At 42.8% G+C, this 17,290-nt stretch overlaps 1 protein-coding gene across 4 annotated transcripts in view; it reads left to right on the top strand.

Annotated features, from left to right (window-relative positions):
• The first annotated feature begins 7,300 nt into the window (after window positions 1-7,300).
• IQGAP2 (IQ motif containing GTPase activating protein 2) overlaps window positions 7,301-17,290 on the top strand; it is a 157,147-nt gene continuing 147,157 nt past the window's right edge. For all 4 annotated transcript variants that reach the window (XM_019532223.1, XM_019532219.1, XM_019532220.1 and 1 more), the window contains exon 1: window positions 7,301-7,401. In XM_019532223.1, the coding sequence (XP_019387768.1) occupies window positions 7,337-7,401 (65 nt within the window). In that variant the 5' untranslated portion in view covers window positions 7,301-7,336. The remainder of the gene's footprint in view (window positions 7,402-17,290) is intronic.

Genomic DNA, 17,290 nt, shown 5'->3' with positions numbered 1-17,290 from the left:
TCTTCATTCTCCCTATATATTTAAAAAAGGCATTTTTATTATCTTTGATCCTTGACGCTAGCCCAAGTTCTGTATCTGCCTTAGGTCTTCTAATAGCCCCCCTACAGACCCGAGCACTCCTCTTTGGTGATAGCCCCTCCCTTCCACTGGGTGTACACCTCCTTTTTGGCAATCGGGTATTCACAAATGCCCTTGGTGAGCCAGGGGGGCTTTTGGACACGTTTTGCCTCCCCTTGCTTCTTGTTGGGATTGTCACCCCTTGGGCTCTGAGTATCATCTCTTTAAGGAATGACTGCTCATCTTGGGCACTGAGTTCCCCTACTGCTGGACCCCAGCGCCTCTCCCATTAATCTCAACTCATTGAAGTTGGCCCTCTTGAAGTCTAGGGCTACTGCCTTGCTGCAGGCCCTTGACACTCTGTGCTGGATGGTGAATTCCAGCACGCAATGATCGCTATCGCCCAGGTGGTTGAGGATCTGGAGCCCTCTTACCAGGTCATCGCCTGTGACTACATCCCTTGCCTTAAGTTCCTCTGCAAGCTGACTTGAGAATTCACAGTCCAGCTCCTCCCCTTGGTTCAGAGGTCTGTAGTAGACCACTGCTGTTAAGTCCCTTTCCCCATGACCCTGCTGTATCGTGACCCAGAGCATTTCAGCCTGTCCCTCCTCTGACCCCATCTTGCTGGTAGAGGATGTGTATTGCTCTCTGATGTAGAGTGCCATACCCCACCCTTCCTTCCTGTTGTCTCACCTGTAAACCCTATAGCCCCTAATGCTAACTGCCCAGTCATGGGATGAATCCCACCAGGTTTCTGTGAGCCCTACTATGTCTGGGTTTGAACAGACTATTCAGAGGGCAAGTTCCTCTTGCTTATTCCCCATACTACGAGCATTTGTATAGAGGCATTTAAGGCCTTGGATTGCTGCATGTGCCACCCCAATTTTCAAGACTATCTGGACCCCTGTTACATACCTGGGTACTACTTGCATATGTCACTTGTCTTGGTGGGGAGGTGTCCTTAAGTCTTCCTGCAGCCCGAGGTCAATATCCAGAAACCCAAGGCCTGCCTGGCGGCACCAGCTCCATAACTGCTGGTTGACCTTGCCAATACGGGCCTTGTGTCACCATCCATGCCTACTCACCAGGATACCACCTGTGCCCCCATCTCCTTAAGCTTGGCCCCCAGAGCCTCAAAGTCCTTCATGATGTGGTCTGGGTTGCACCTGGCTGTGTCATTTGTTCCCACATGGATGAGGAACCATGGGGTACTGGTCTGCAGGTTGGATGTAGGCCAGAATCCTCTCCATGATGTCCTGAACCCAAGCCCCAGGCATGAAGCAGACCTCATGTGCTATGGGGTTGGGATAGCAAATAGGACCCCCCAGTCCCCATAGGATATAGCCCCCGATGACGAGGACCCAGCTTCCTGCTGGTATCTGCCAGGACCCCACCGAACCTCCCCTACAGGCGGGGGCAAGGGGCTGCTGACCCTGCCATGAGCTCCGTCTGGATGGAGGCCTCGGAGCCCAGGGCAGGCTGTGGTGACTCCAGGGCAAGCCCCTTAGTAGTCATGCTCCACATCTGCACAATGTCTGTGGAGCTAAGTCTACTGCTCCCACTTGCTGGAGGTGCCCTTCTGGGCTGCTACTGTGTGAACGCCAGTGCACCTGTTTGCACATGCACAGCTCCCTGTTGGGCAAACTAAGAGGGGTCCGAAGGGCTTCCCCTTTGGATCTGCCTCAGCTGCGCTGCACCCTTTGCACCGCTTACCTTGGGGATCAGTTTCAGAAGATAGGTAGGGAGGGGAGCTCACCATGGCTGGAAATTTTGGGCAATGGGATGGGGAGGAGGGGTGGAGAAGGGAGAGCGACAGCATTTTATTGTTGTGGCTCAGTAACTAATGCTGCTACTGCCTTGCCCCATCGCTTCTCCTTGCCAGATTTCTAGACCCATGGAGCCCTTTTCCATGCATATATTGCACAACCCACTCCCAACCACCTGTGGGGAAAAAAGTGTGGGCTGTGTAAGAAAATATGGTAAATACTACTACAGTCCCATATCCAGCTGTAGTTATGACAAAGCAAGTGTTTCTGTGCTGTTTAGTAAGCTTGCTGAAAGTTTGGATCTGAAGATTTGGTGGCAAATGCCACCAAAATTCTAAAAATTCACTCCTCCTTGAGGGTGGTAGTGCTTATGTCAGCAGAGCAATGGTCAGCTGTTGGAATTGGAAGGAATTCCTTTTTTGGAATATCTTTAACAGTATTTTTTTTATAATTCAAAATCCACTAGCTTTCACTAATCTGTTCTAGTCCCCCTGTTATGGAGGAGCAGCACTTTTCATTGCTTCTCGGGTGGGGTGGGGTAGGAGAGGCAAGCTGCAGCCACAGCCTCTGCTAGTCGGTAGAGATGAGGTGTCTTTTTCATGTGCTGTGGGATGGGAAAGGAAGGTACTTGACTTGCCTCCCACCAACAAGTAAAGTAAAAGGCCATCCCATGCAGGCATCCCACAGTAAGTCCCATATTTACTTGAATCCAAGATGAGGTTCTCCCCTCCCCCATTTTAAATTGGGGGAGCCTCTTGTCTTAGATATGAGTATAAGGTAGGGGGGAACAGGCAGCTGCTCTGGCTCACCCCTGCTGCCTGTGTCTTCCCTGTCTAATGGTCTGGATATTTATAACTCTGTTGGACTAAAGAGTGTTGGTTTATATATTTGCAATATCTGGGTTTTCATGATTTGTTATCAGAATAGATCTTGACTGCTGTCCTCCATTATGCCTCTAGAGTCTACCAATATGTTGAGTTAACGAGAGGACTGAGGTAGGCAGGCCTGCACTATGTGATCTTGAATGGGGATGTGATGGTAAAAGGACAGGATGGACTTAAGTATAGCTTCAGTTGAGACTGCAGATCAAAAGATGCCAAACCGTTCTGTAGTATGACTAAGATCCGCTTACGTGTCTGTATTGCGGTTTTGCCCAATAAAAGCCTAATTTATTTTACGGTCTCATGAGGGTCTAAACACAGTATTGAGGTGCAAGTCACTTTCTGTTCAGTTTCCAGGCTTGGACATGGGTAGAATAGGAGTAAGTGGGTGAGACCTGTTTCTCAGCAGCAGCCTTATGATTGAGAGGCTGGTGGTATGGGCATAGGCTGGGATGCTCTGCCTCAGTTTCTTGCTTGTGAAAATGAGAAACAAAGTGCCACAAATTGGAAATAACACCTCTGTCTCAGGAGTATCTGAGGATCAGTGCTTAGCTGTGAGTTGCTCAGTTACTATGGTAATGGCTGTCATAAATGAGGGTGATTGTCTTCTTTTATAGATAAATTCCTAGGCAAATTCCTGTAGCCTGTAAGTACTGCGTGGGTTGCTATTTCTCTCACTTGCAGATGACTGTTAATCTTGCTTATTTGCCTGTGGTTGAAGTGGAAGGGGGAGAGGTAATTCCCTTGTTTTTTGAATTGGATAGAATTAGTTGTGGGAGCAGCAGCAAAGCTGTGTTGTTTTCAATGTAGAGTCTGGGGTTGGAGAAATTCCTCTTGAGGTCCTGACTAATCCCCAGTGTTGGTTTTAAGAAACTTCTTTGCAGCATCTTGGAGCCAAACTCTTTATCTGAAGTCTGTCCTTATCCCCCTTACCCCTTTGTGCCAATTCACCATAATCTCTTCTCCAAAAATGCTGGTACAATTAATATAAAATGACATCGTCAGATTAAGATTTGCACTTCTATTTAGATGCTTGCCACCCAAAGTAGTAGTTTCATAGTAGCTAGAGTGGGAAGGGACCTAGGAAGATCATCTAGTCCGACCCCCTGCCTTGGCAGGAAAGAGCACCGGGGTCAGATGACCCCGGCAAGGTGCTCATCTAACTTCCTTTTAAAAATCCCCAGGCTAGGAGCCTGCACCACTTCCCCTGGAAGCCGGTTCCAGGCCCTAGCCACCCTGACTGTGAAGTAGCGCCTCCTAATATCTAATCTAAACTTACCCTCCGCCAGCTTGTGACCGTTATTCCTGGTCACTCCTGGCAGCGCACGGGGGAACAGGGACTCCCCCAATACCTGCTGATCCCCCCTGACCAGTTTGTAGCAGGCCACAAGGTCCCCCCTTAACCTCCTCTTGTGGAGGCTAAACAGGTTCAGGTCCCGTAGCCTCTCCTCATAAGGCTTGCCCTGCTGACCCCTGATCATACGAGCGGCCCTCCTCTGGACTCTTTCCATATCGTCCACGTCCCTCTTGAAGTGTGGCGCCCAGAACTGGACGCAATACTCCAGCTGCGGCCTGACCAGTGCCGCATAGAGGGGGAGGATCACCTCCCTGGACCTGCTCGAGATGCATCTGTGGATGCATGACAGGGTACGGTTGGCCTTCTTGACTGCCTCCCCACACTGCTTGAGAAGTAAGTGATGCTTGAGATGAAACTCACTGAAATGTTGGAGGAAAATTCTGCCTATATTTTGCTGCAGTATGGTAAAACACTGATTTCATATACACCTTTAGGAACTATCATTTCGAGGAAAGCTTTCTCCTTTATATTCCTTAATAATTAGAGGAAAAGATATCAAAGAATGGCAGCAGAACTTGAATTTAAAAAAAAAAACTTAATTACCTAAATTTTTACTGACTGGACTTGAGCTGCTATTTCCCTCCGTAAAACTTTGGAGCAAAACAGTTCTTTTTGTCCTGAGAAGCCTTGTGGAAAAGACTTAGTTTGGTAAGAGGAGGAAAAGAAGTTTTATACATTTTTAAGCCACTTTCAACCACTCGTATCTGGTCTGCATGCCTTGTTTCAATAAGCAGCATCCCAAAAGGACCAATTTACAGCAACTGATTTAAAACAAAACTTCATTTATGTTAAATAGATGTCGTCAGAGTTTTTTCACAATGATGAGTTCTTGGATGTGCTCAAGCTACCATTACATTTCTTTGAGCTGTTTAATAAATGTCAGACAGCAAAAATGAAAAACAAACAATTTCGCTGAAAATGTTAGTAACACAAATATGAGCAATTGTAAACTAGAATAAATGTGTACTGCTTATAATAGCCCATGCCATTAAACTTATTGGGAGATGAGCTGCTTTTTTAGACTTATAAATAGATTTCAGTCAAAGGAAACTTAAATGAGCTTTTATTGCAGATGATTACAAATTAGTGAGTCATGCTTACTGGAGTAAAGATTTAAAAGGGTCATAGAGCAAGGCATGAACTAGCTTCATCAGTTGGAAGCTCTCTTTATGCTAGCAGTTAAAAGAACAATTTTTAAGGTGAGGGAAGAGGAGCACTTCAAACAATTGTTGGATTGGATGAAGACTGAAACTGTGATGCCTGACATCTATAAATGCAACAGATGAATATTGTATGCATGTTGTGACTAAGTAAGGCACTACACTGTATTTTAAGTTCAAATGCATGAGGCTTTTTAGTACTCTTTGAAGTGCTGCTGCATTGATAGGATTCACACTATTCCGTGCACATTACTGTGAATAAATGCACAGGAGCATTTATTTGGTGTGCCTTTATCCTTCATCTGGAGGAGCTAGCCTGTTTAATTTGTATAGCATTAGAATGAGATGAGATTTGTCCCTTTTTACTATGGCTCTGTGGTGGTTTGTTTTTTCTCATTCTGGCCTGGGCATTGCACCAACTGTGCCTGTGACTATTCACTAATGGTTCAGTTCTGTATAAAACACAACTCGTATTCCCCTGTTTTCTGTAGTGCCTTTCATCTGAAGTGGTCTTCCAGACCAGTGGTTCTCAACCTTTGGTACCTTACATACCCCATGCCAATCAATGTGGCAAAAGCAAAACCAGAAAGTCCCACCGTGGCACTTCTGGTTTTGCCGCTGCAAGCAGAGTCCCACTTCTTCCACTGTGGCCCAGGGCAAAGCAGCCCGTGCAGGGCCTCCCTTATCCCCTAGTACACTGACTTTGGGGAGTGAAAGCCCTGGCGCGCTGGAGACCGTGGGAGGGGTGGTGGCCAGAATTTCCAGCCAGAGCAGGCAAAGACCAAAATGCAGCAGCCACGTACCCCCTGCCCATGTCTTATGTACCCCCAGGGGTATGCATACCATAGGTTGAGAAACACACTGTTCCAGACTACAGGGATTGCTTTACTGGCTACAGAAACCGTTGCCTCTGTGATGCAAACTGACAGTTTACTTGCAGTCCATAACAATACTAAACCCCGTATTTTAAAACTGAAAATGAAGTATTCATGTTACCAAGTAAAACTGCAAAGGAGAAATTGGTCACTGACAGGCTTGCATTGCAACAGCTTCCTTAAACTAGGCTGATCTGTGCAGCACCCTTGCCACCACTGCCTTTTCATCTGAGAGAAACGGATGAAAGGCTGATGTGACTAATGTGAGCAGGTGAACATGATGCTTGGCATAGTCTTGTTAGTTACAAGGGATAGTGATGGAGATATTTGCAGCTTAAGTAGATGCAACTTAATTTTCTTGTTTAAAATTGGGCCAAGACATCCAGGTTTTGGATTCTTTAAGGGGCAGATTTTCAGAAGTATCCCTTGGGAACTTGCAATATCTTAACTCATTTCCAAAAAGGTAAGTGAAGCTTTGAACTTGGACAAAGACCTCAACTTTCCATGTTGTTCATGGAACCTCTGGGTTAATAGAGAAAGGAGACCTTTACTTGGCTCTTCTGTTTTCAACTTTTGAGGTGCAAGAAGGTGCTGCTTACAAACACTACATTTAAAAGGGTGTGAAGATTTTATTAGGTATGTGTACATGCATGCATATATTCATTCTGGTGCAGCTTTAATCTTTTAATCAGTGACACTTGATGGTGAATCTGAGTTTTTTTACAGACTAATACATACTTAACCATCATCTGAAACCTTTAAAAGTCTCCTGTTCTGTTGAAGTCCCAAAATGGATTTCATTTAAACTTGTAATTCCTACCAAACTTGCAGCATTTGCCTGAATAAGTGCCTGCTGAACAGTTTTTTTTTCCCCCTACTTATTAAAAAGGGCCCTTTTTGTTGAAATCTGTGAATGTCTCATCAGACAAATATGAAGACATTAACAAATTGAGGAAAAAATTGTGAATAGTATGAGGCTGAATGAAATATGCTGTTGACAGTATCCAAGGAATGTTCTTCAAGATTTCTATGTAGTATTAAAGGCACAAAATGCAAATGTAGCTTTTGTTTTTGCTGTTGGTAAAAGCACTTTACTGAGTGATAAACATCACATTGAAACCATTGTTCTGATACTTGGTAGCATATTCGAGTTTTCAGTAAAATTACTTTGAGTACCCTAATTTGATATGGCTTTCTATTTACAGCTATTGTGGATGATGAAAGGCTTTCAGCAGAGGAAATGGATGAGAGGAGGCGTCAGAACATTGCTTATGAGTATTTATGCCACCTAGAGGAAGCAAAAAGGTAAATAAACTCAAATTACACTTAAAATCCTAATCCTAGTTTTTAGCTTCAGAGTCTAGAATACAGCTCCGAGAAGATTTCCTGAGATGAGTCAAACTGAGACACTGGATCAAGAATCTTTGTGTCCTTTTATTTATTTATTTATTTATTTATTTATTTATTTATTGTGGCTTCTCTAATTCAGGCATACTAGTGTTTTTATAGAGTAGAAAGAAATTTATGAGAATGTTCTTGCTTACTGCGGCAATTTTAAAGAAATGTAAGAGGCAGGCACTGACCTCTAATGTACTGGAATTCAGGGTTTCATTGACCACATGCAAGGGTGTTGAGCCATGTGTGTACACTCAGTTCTCTGTTAGTATTTGGACAGATACCCATCCATAGTTGGGGAAGAAAACAAGGTGAAGGTATCATGCTTATAGAATAAGATGCAATACATTGGGTTGGATTCTGTTCCACCTACTAGACATTTTGGGGGAGCTGGGCACCTATGTCCACTTAAATGCCTAATAAGCGAAATAGGATCTGGCCCATAATGTCCTGTATAAAGCTGTTACAATTTTTTGCTGTAAAGTAAAGATGTCAGGCTCTTTTACTGCTGTTAACTGTAAAGTTGTACTATACTATCATTTAGTTTTATGAGGAAAGGTTTTTTTTTCATGTTTCTATTCTTTGCATAGAGACTTTTGGGGAAAATATTTTCAACAGTAGAACCTACTAGGCCTCAAAGCTTCTTGAGCTTGAGAAAAATGAGAAGATTGCAGTACTATACATGGAATAAATGTAGTAAAAATGAGTGTTTCTCAACAGGAACTCTTTTTAGCTTTCAAAATATCTTGTTTGTCTGTTTTTAAGAAAAATGCGACAATCCATTCTTTATCTTTCTGTTGTATGGAAATGTCACTCATCTCTGCTAACACTCACTGTCCACAGCAGCTAAATCCCCAACTAAAAATTATCAGGTTGTCCCAGAGACATTGTGATGGTGCCTTGGCTTTGTTCTAACTTCCCTCCCCTTCAATATACTGTCCTCTCATTGTAGTGAGCTCTGCTTGTTTCTGAGTTCAGACCTCTGATTATAGCTTACAAGCCAATAGGAAATCTTTAGTCTTCAGTTTTCATTTCTTGCATCTAAACCATATACTTTTTATTTGGTAACTTTTATGAAGTTACAATTTATTGTAACTTCTCGGTTCCAGCTTTTCTTTTGTCTTCAGTTTCTTTTCATTTTCTTTGCAGAGATGAGTCTGAACTCAAGCACTCTTCGTTATGTTTTACTGAGAGTTTGCTGTAATATTTTGCAAGGATAGATATAGCAGTAAAAAAGAATACTATTTCTTACCTCTTGTGCTGCTTTTCTTTGTACTAGTGATAGATAAATATAATATTTTTAATGATTCTTCAGTGGTATTTTAGAGGTGATGACAAATGTGTTGGGTCTGGGTGTAGCAAAGGGGTCTCTTACCAAACACCTAGCCAATCTAATGATTTCCAGAGATGTAAAGTACTCATTCTCTTTGCATTATACCATAATGCTAGAAGAGTACTTTAGTGGCTAGGTGTGTAATTGGGAGGAGATATCTAATGTGGCTTCCTGGGGGTATGTCTTGGGTCTGCTACTGTTTACACTCAATCCCATCCTCCAAGTTACTAATGAAGATAAAGTTTTTATACTTACAGATGACATCAAGTTTGGTGGATTTGCACATGCTCTGGAGGAAAGGATTAGAATTCAGAATGACAGTGATAAACTGGAAAAATGGTCTAAAATATATCAAACAAAATTAGATAAGGTGAAGTGAGAAGTTCTGCAGAGGACCTGGGGTTTGTATTGGCTCATATTCAGCTTAGTTTACTAGTGTGCTTCTGATGAAGGATGGGAGAGCCAACAGCATACTAGACTGTATTTAATAGGAACATTGCTTGGAAGTTAAGATGGAAGTGACTCTCTGTTTAGCACTGGTAGGCCAGGAAACATGAGATACAAGGAAAAATTAGAACTGGGATTGTTTAGTCTGGAGAAAAGACAGTTTGATAACTACCCTTTAGGTTTGGTCATATGTAAGGAGTAATGCTCTTAAACTGCAGCAAGGGTGGATTTTTTTTTTTTTTTTTTTTTTTTGCAGGTTGGATGTTGGGAAGAACTTTCTCTAGCAAGGGTGACTAAGCAATGAAGCATCCTACCTGGAGAGATTTGTAGAATCTGTCCTTAGAAACTTTCAAGGGCAGGTTAGAGAGACTTGAGCAGAGAAGTACAATGGTCTTCGTCACCTGGAGGGGAAACCTTTCTGCCTGCTGCTGCTGCCACTGCCCCAGTCCCCAAGGAGCTTGACTGGAGCAGCTCTAGCTTAAACAAAACCTTTCATTGCTTGAGACCAAAATAACAGCTTCTAAAGAAACTTTAACCAACCACTCCACTCCAAATTGCCTCCCAGGTGAGCAAGCATTGTAGTACTACATTTTGTGAGAAGTCTGATGGTGTGCTCCCTGGGAGTTAAAAGGCCTATGTCAAACTCTTCTGACCAGTAGAAGAGAGAGAGCAATAGTTAGAACCCTAATCCAAGAAAGGATGATTCTAATTGGGATTGAAGATGCTGCTAGTACAAGCTTGCATGCACCATTTATTTTTAAAAAGTTTATTGATCTTGGAACCAGTCCTCCTAAAGTTTTGGAAAATTATGGCCCCAAAACAACCATATGACAAGAGATTTTTTAATGGGATTTTTTTGTTGTTGATTTTTGATTTTTGTTTTTTTATATTGATATGTTTTCTTTCTGGGAAGAAAACATTTTGAGGTAGGAAAGAAGAAACTGAAATTACTCTTAATTGTATTGTCATCTCAAACAGCTGCACAATCATTCACTGCTATTGTAGAACTGAGATAAATGGCTAAAAGTATGACTATCTCATTCACCTGGGCAGGTGGTGGTGGTGGGGTGCGTGTGGTTTTTAACCTTTCAACCTTTTGCCGCTTCAGAAATTGATAGTGAAGCATTAGATGACCAAAGATTTTTGGCACAATGCCATTGTGTTGTATTTTAATTTTGTTAACTAAACCATGCTATAGCAGTGCGGGCTGACCTCTCTGCAGTGTTTGTAATCAAAATGTTTTTAACAGCTGTACGTTTCAAAATGCCAGAGTTAATTAAAAAGTGAAGAATGTGTACTTTCAGCTGTTTTTAAATTCATTGTTTGCACATTTTACTTCCTGTAGGATGGCTTAATAAAAATACTCCCAAGTCAGACCTGAAAATGGATGATCTTATTAGTTGTGCTTCTGTCAATAGTACCTTCTGTGCTAGGTACACTGTCTCGATATTACATGTCCTGCAAGATAGGAAATTGCTTAAACACAGTGCACAGCCTTGAAATATCTATGGAGATCAGCACTATTTGAATAGGGTGTTAAGTTTGATATTAACAAGCACGTGTTCCATTGCATTATACTACTAAAGCTAACACCTGCCTATAGTAAACAGAGCAATTAGTGGCTGACTTACTTCCCACCCCCCCAACTTCTCTGTCTTCCCAAAATAAATTGGCAGTATGGAACTGATCTAAAGAGTTTTATTTCAAACCAGAGAATTTTGTGAGCTAACATAAGAGCTGATATTTTCAGATATTTGCTTTAAGCTTATGGAAGCAATAAAATCAAAGGCAAAGCTATTCATTTTAATCTTTCTTCCTTCAAGTAGAATAACTTGCTTCCAGTTTTTGTCCAAATTTTCTTTTTAGTTAGATTCATGAAATCTGGCAAAACTCTGCAAGTTGAAAGATGTTAGATTTTGTTCTACATACAGCAGCTCCCTTAATCAAAACTCAGAAAACATGTAGTACTTCCTTTTAAATAATCTTTTTGAAGGGATTCATCTTAATTCTAGCCAATTACAAAAACAGTTAATTGAAATGTTATCACAAAATCTCCCTTGCTAGAGTTTATCCTTGTAATACCTAGAATTTCAGACACTGCCTCAAACCTGGCTTTTGCTTTAGCTTTTCCAGAGCTGTGCAATGTTCAAAACAAAATGGTTTGCTTAGTAGCACGCAGGTTGTGAAACTCTGTTAATTGTCACAGATACTGTGGTGTATTACAAGCCTAATGGAAGTATAGTGTTGGTACCAACTTAATTGATGAACTGGAACAGCTCTTGCTGAGTTGAAAGTTTGACAGGGCTGAATTTGCCTGATTAGTATCTTTTTATCTTGGTGTGTCATCTTGTACTCAAATTGAGCTTTTTTTCCTTAAGAGAAATCCAACTGTATTTCAAGTTGTAACTCCTTGGTTGGTTTCTGTTTTGTTTTTTTTTTGGTTTTTTTTGTTGTTTTTGTTGTTTTTGTTTGTTTTTTTGTTTTGCTTCCTCCATCCTCTTCCTTTAATTTTAAGAGCATGTTATTTGCGACTTACTGTGAGTAGGTAGAAAACTTGGGTTTTGTTTTGAAAAAAATACTATTTTAGGGTTTTTTTTCCCTTTTACTTCGCTACAGACATTCTCCTTGCTTTCTCATTCTCTAATGATATGAACTGGCCACAGTGATCTGCCCTTCACAGGAATAATGAAGAAAGATCCAGCCAGATGAGCCTAAAGAATTTCTTTGGAGTTGGAAGACAGGGGTATAAAAGCTTCTAGGGCAATGGCTTTTAACCTGTGGCCCACAGACCCCTGGGGGTCTGCAGGCTATATCTGAGGGTCCGCAGAAGATTACTATAATCTGTCTAAAGTATGTAAATACTCACTCTTACATTTTGAAAGGAGGTGCAGACCCCTTTGAAATTTTTAAGGGGTCCACAAATGAAAAAAGGCTGAAAACCAGTGATCAAGAGCCAAAGAGGACTTGGAATGCAGATCTCTCTGGGCAAGTGCTCTAATGAGGCTTACAGAAAAGATAGGCACTACTACAAATTCCTTCCTTTGGCCTGATTTCAATGAAGTGATCCAGTTTGTCTCAGGGTTGACTGAGCTCTAGAGTGCTTGAGAGGATTTGGGTCATGAGTCCTAGTTTGCTACAGGCAGGCATCAGAGGTGCTGTTTTGGACTCTTTTTATTTGTTGGTTTAGCAGTCTTCCCCTCTGTTGGCTGTTTAAAACCCTTGCTTAAGCATTGTGTGTTTTGTGTTTTGAAAAGTGCTTATCTTGGAAGCCTGGCATTTTAAAGTAGGCAAAGTGATGCTAAGGCCCCTGGCAGGTATTTGCTCAACTAAAGGTGCCATGAGCCCAACAATTGCACTTCCTGCCATGTTACTTGTATATAGCAGGGGGTACAATCATCCCATTGGGGATCAGAGCCCTACTGCTCCATATTGTCATTGCAGGAGGAGCCTGGGATCATGAACATGGGCTCCCATTACACCAGCAAGTAAGAAGGCAGTTGGATGATCCCTATTCCCAGCCTTGGCAGCATATCGGAGTCAAGGGCTTTGATGTACCTGTGAGGCTGGGAGCGCCAATTGGCCAACTGTTACTGTCAGCCTCGGGGACAACCCCTGACTGCCCCCTCAAAGCTGGGAGTCCTAATCAGCTGACCCTGCTAGCTTCTGAGATTCAGTGGAGTGAAGGGCTGGGCTGTGCCCCAGAGCCTGGGAGCCTGATCTGCTGATCTGGGTTCCCAGCTGTGGAGTGCAGCTGGAGTCAAGGGCTCCACACCCACAGTCTCTATGGCACAGAATCTGGTGCACCCTGGAGGGTAGGAGTGCAGATCTCCAGGCTATATCAGTTGAGGACTCTGTACCTGGGAGGCTGGGAGTCCTGATCAATTGCTATTCCCAGCTGCTGGCTTGGTGGAGTGAAGGGCACTGTGCCCTGCAGCTGGGAGTGGCAGCTGATCTTGGCTCCCAGCCTCCAGGGCATATTGGAGCCCTTGACTCTGTCTCCCTGAAGCTGGGAATGGCAGTCAGCTGATGGGTGCTTGCGGCCTTGAGAGTGCATGGGAACCAAGCACAACCAAGGCTGGGAGCCCTAATAAACATAGCCTCACATGTAACTTAAGGTGTGATGGGAACCAGCCACAAAGGTTATTACATATTTTGTAAGAATCTTTGGGTTGAATCTTGAGACTTGCCTTTTGTGCATCAACTTTATGGCATATTCCTTGTTAGTGCAATTAATGGCATAGTAGAACATGTGGCCAGGTTACTAGTTAAGTTGTGATTAACCAGGTAGTCTCATCTTAAGTAGAACATTTGCCAGGGGCCTAAGTGTTAACTATTAAGTCTAATTTTGTTTTTGGCTTCCCAAAAAAAATGTTATTTAAACAGTGTCAAATTAGCTGACTGTGTAGGAAGCACTTCTTTTATGACGGCCTTAAACTGTGAAAAGATTTGGCTCTTTTAAATGCAGTAATAACTTTTCCAGATCTTGTCCTTAAGACCATTTCTTCAAATCTTTCTTCATTTTTAAAGGGAATAGTCTTCCAGAGCAGTGACTTACAGCCAGGGTTTTGTAACACTTTGGCTGTGTCCAGACAAGCATGGCCGTGCAGTTTTGTAGTGCTGCAGATGCATCTGTGGTACCTCCATACTGCACATTTGGGCGTTCTCTGTGCTGCAAGGTAGCAGCACGGGGGGGCAGGGAGGGGGTTTAGCCCCAGGAGATCCTCCCCCCCCCCCAACCAAAACAAAACGAAAAACCCATGCACAAAAGCAGGGTAGCACTGCCCAAAACTGGAGCATGGCCAGCCAGAGCCACACTCCAGCTGTTTGCCAGGCTCTGAGCAGCAGGATCATTGCTGCTACAGCCCCAAGACTCCCAGGTAAGGCTGGTGGGACTAGCAATGGGCTGGCCCCAGTCTCCCCTACCCCACTGTGGCACCCATCTGTGCCATGGGTAACCTGGTGTGTGCCAGAATTCCCTGGGGACAAGTATCAGTGGCACATGATGTGCCACTGCTTCTTGTCCCTGGGGAAACAAATGTCTGTGCTCATGTGGATGCAGCCCCTGAGGTGCCTTGAGATCCTTTTTTAACAGTGATGTGCAATATAAGCAGTTAAGTGTGCCTGCACCTATGTATCTACAAGATTAAGCCCAGTGACCTCAAATAGAAATTCATAGGGTCTTTCTGAGTTTTTTGCAATAGAAGAATTGCTTTATTTTTTTCTGTAGTCATGAAACTAGTGAAAGCTAAGAGGTGCCATTTTTTGAGGGATCCCTTTAGTCTACCAAGGTTGAGAACTACTGGTGTAGGGGGCCAGTGAAGTGTATTGGCAGTTTTTAGTGGCATAATTGTATTACAGTGAAGCAACTAGTATAAATGTCTAGATACGTAGCTGGAGGATTCTACTACTTTCCTGTAACTTCTAAATAGCCAACAACATTTTGGAAACCACTTTCTATTGGGGAGCAGTTAGTTAAGAGGAAAAGGGGTGTCACCTTTGTGTGATGCATATAGCAGTGCAGAAAGCCTGAGGACAACTCATAGCAATAGTTGCATCTGCTGCTGAGCATCAGATGTGGTTTTTGCAGTGGCATTTAAAAGAATGGAAGGACTGCTGTGCAGCTTGCTTTTTGTGTAGGAAGCAAACTTCTTACTGGATGGGTCTTGTAACCCAGTGAAACGGTTCCTTACTAATGAGAAAAATGGCTCTATCCATAAGGAGAGGTTTTATCAATTAGATAACGATTTTTTTAAAAACATTTTTTTTAATATTGTCTGCCTCCCTAGCCTACCTCTCCTGTGAGCTTCTTTGCCAGGCATGTTGAGATGACTGGGTTCCTTTTTCTTTCTATTTGGGCAGTACAGCATGTGAAGATGTGCATTCATGCATTATTGACTGCTCGGCAGAACTAGTTAGCCTGCCCACTAGACTGCACTATAGTGGTTGTTCTGCCTCCCATTTGATATGTAATACTTGGGGAGCAGTCCAATAACATGGCATCATTGCTTGTTTGGGAAGGAAGGGTTGGTTGGCCTTGTGCCAGAACTGTCCCCACCATGTGCCCTGTACCAGGGCTGGAGCTGCTGCTGCAGTATAAAACATGGTAGTGGCAGCAGCAGCAGCTGTAGCATGGGGCATGTGGTGAGAACTGGAGCTGCTGCTGCCGCCACCACCACCATTGTGCACCAGGCTAGAGATGGGGCTGCTGCCACTGGACCTGCTCTCTGCCCTGGGCTGGAGCCCAGTGGTCCAGATCCAATAGGGGGTAGGTGGTGAGTTACTGAACATCAGGGTAGACAAGAAAAATAATGCACCGTACTGTTGGATCATTTTGTGTGTCCTAATCCTGGTACTTATTACGTACTATTTATTCAAATATATTTTTATATGTAGTAACAATTTGATTGCAGTAGAGTAGAAATAGGACTTTAAATTCAGCTTATACATGCGTTAGTGCATTCTTCAGAGTAAGACATGCTACGAGTGAGGAGACTATTCTGGCTCATGTTATATATTGTTGGCATGTAAGTAGAGTGAAGTCATGTCTTGCTGCATATGTTCTTTCTATTTATATTGTTACTCTGTAAGAATGCACAAATTGCAGATATGGGTGCAGGTATTAACCTTCCTTTTTTGTTTTTAATTCCTTAATCTTTTTGCCTTTCCCATCCTTTAATAGACCTCTTCCTACAACCTGAAATACCTGTTGTAATTTTTGTGATCCTGCAACAGTGACTCTGAAATCCTATGAGCATATAGGCCATCAATAACCTTTTTAAAATGGCTGAAGTTAATGTTGGTTACTAAGGCTTAGATGTAGACTAGCAACTGGTAAGGCAAGTTTCATTCTAGAATGGGGGACAAGTGAATCAAACTAGAATTTCTAGTAATTGCAGGAAGGTTACTTTTTGCATCGGCACCCTGTAACCAATTCAGCTGAAATTTGATCAATCATGAGATGTGCGTTAATGCTATTTGTAGCTTTGTGTCTTGTAACTGAAAAGTCAGTCTAAAAACGCAGGTGAGGGTGGGTGGGTGGGTGGAGTTTTTTTTTTTTTGCCCTTGTATTAAGCACAGTCTGTGGAGTGGTGTTTTTGGAGGGAACATGAAAATAAATGTGCTCTCACACCCTATCCTCAGGATTAGGCAACCTGACATTTCACTTTTGTGAATGGATTTTGCTTTTACAGTAGAAGTGAGGTGGCCTAGTGGTGATTCATTTCGAAGCATGAATAGCATCTGAGTCATCCTGGTTCTATATGGAGAATGAAGGAGGTGGAGTTGTACAGGGATAGCAACTTATTTCCTCTTCCAGCTGTGGATCAAAGTTTCACAATGACTGTCAGCAACAGTGCACGAGAAGAATTTTGAGGTTGAGTGCGAGCAGAGGAGCACAGACGTGGATTAAGAACTTCTTTTGCCAGCTCTTGTTTAGGGCAGTGATTCTCAACCAGGGTGCCTTGAACCTTTCAAGCATACCATGAAAAGTTAGCTTAGGTGTGCATACATGATTCACAAGGTAAACCCAGAGATTTCAAATAGGAATCCATAGCATCGCAAACATTATGACTCGGTGTGTTCGGTTCTTTGCAACAGAAGAATTGCTCTATTTTTCTGCTTTCAAAAAATGAGTTCAAATTCAGAATTTGCACTTTCTGAGGTATGCCTAGAGTGTAATGAGGTTGAGAATCACTGATGTAGGGAAACTAACAGAGAGCTCTTACTGTTGTTGCTACCAAACTCGGTGTTGGAGTGGATGGGCCAAATGCCTCTCTTTTTCAGGAGATCTGCACTGTCATGGCAGCTGAAGCCTTAATATTTTGTGCGCCAACAGAACCTGAGGCAATACAGCCATATGCTGAGCTAGCAAGGGATAGTGGTGGAATGTGTTTTTTTTTTTTTTTCCCAATTAACAGCAAGATTGTTTCTTAGCGGCTCTTAAATTTTTAAGTGTGATACGTGGGGAATGCTGTCATTGGTGCTTCTGATGTTAAGGAAGAATACTTTGGACTGGGTTTC

The sequence above is a fragment of the Crocodylus porosus genome, unplaced genomic scaffold (genome assembly GCF_001723895.1).
Source record: "Crocodylus porosus isolate Cpor-Errol unplaced genomic scaffold, CroPor_comp1, whole genome shotgun sequence".
Lineage (NCBI taxonomy): Eukaryota > Metazoa > Chordata > Crocodylia > Crocodylidae > Crocodylus > Crocodylus porosus.
This window is presented reverse-complemented; position numbering and strand designations above follow the sequence as displayed.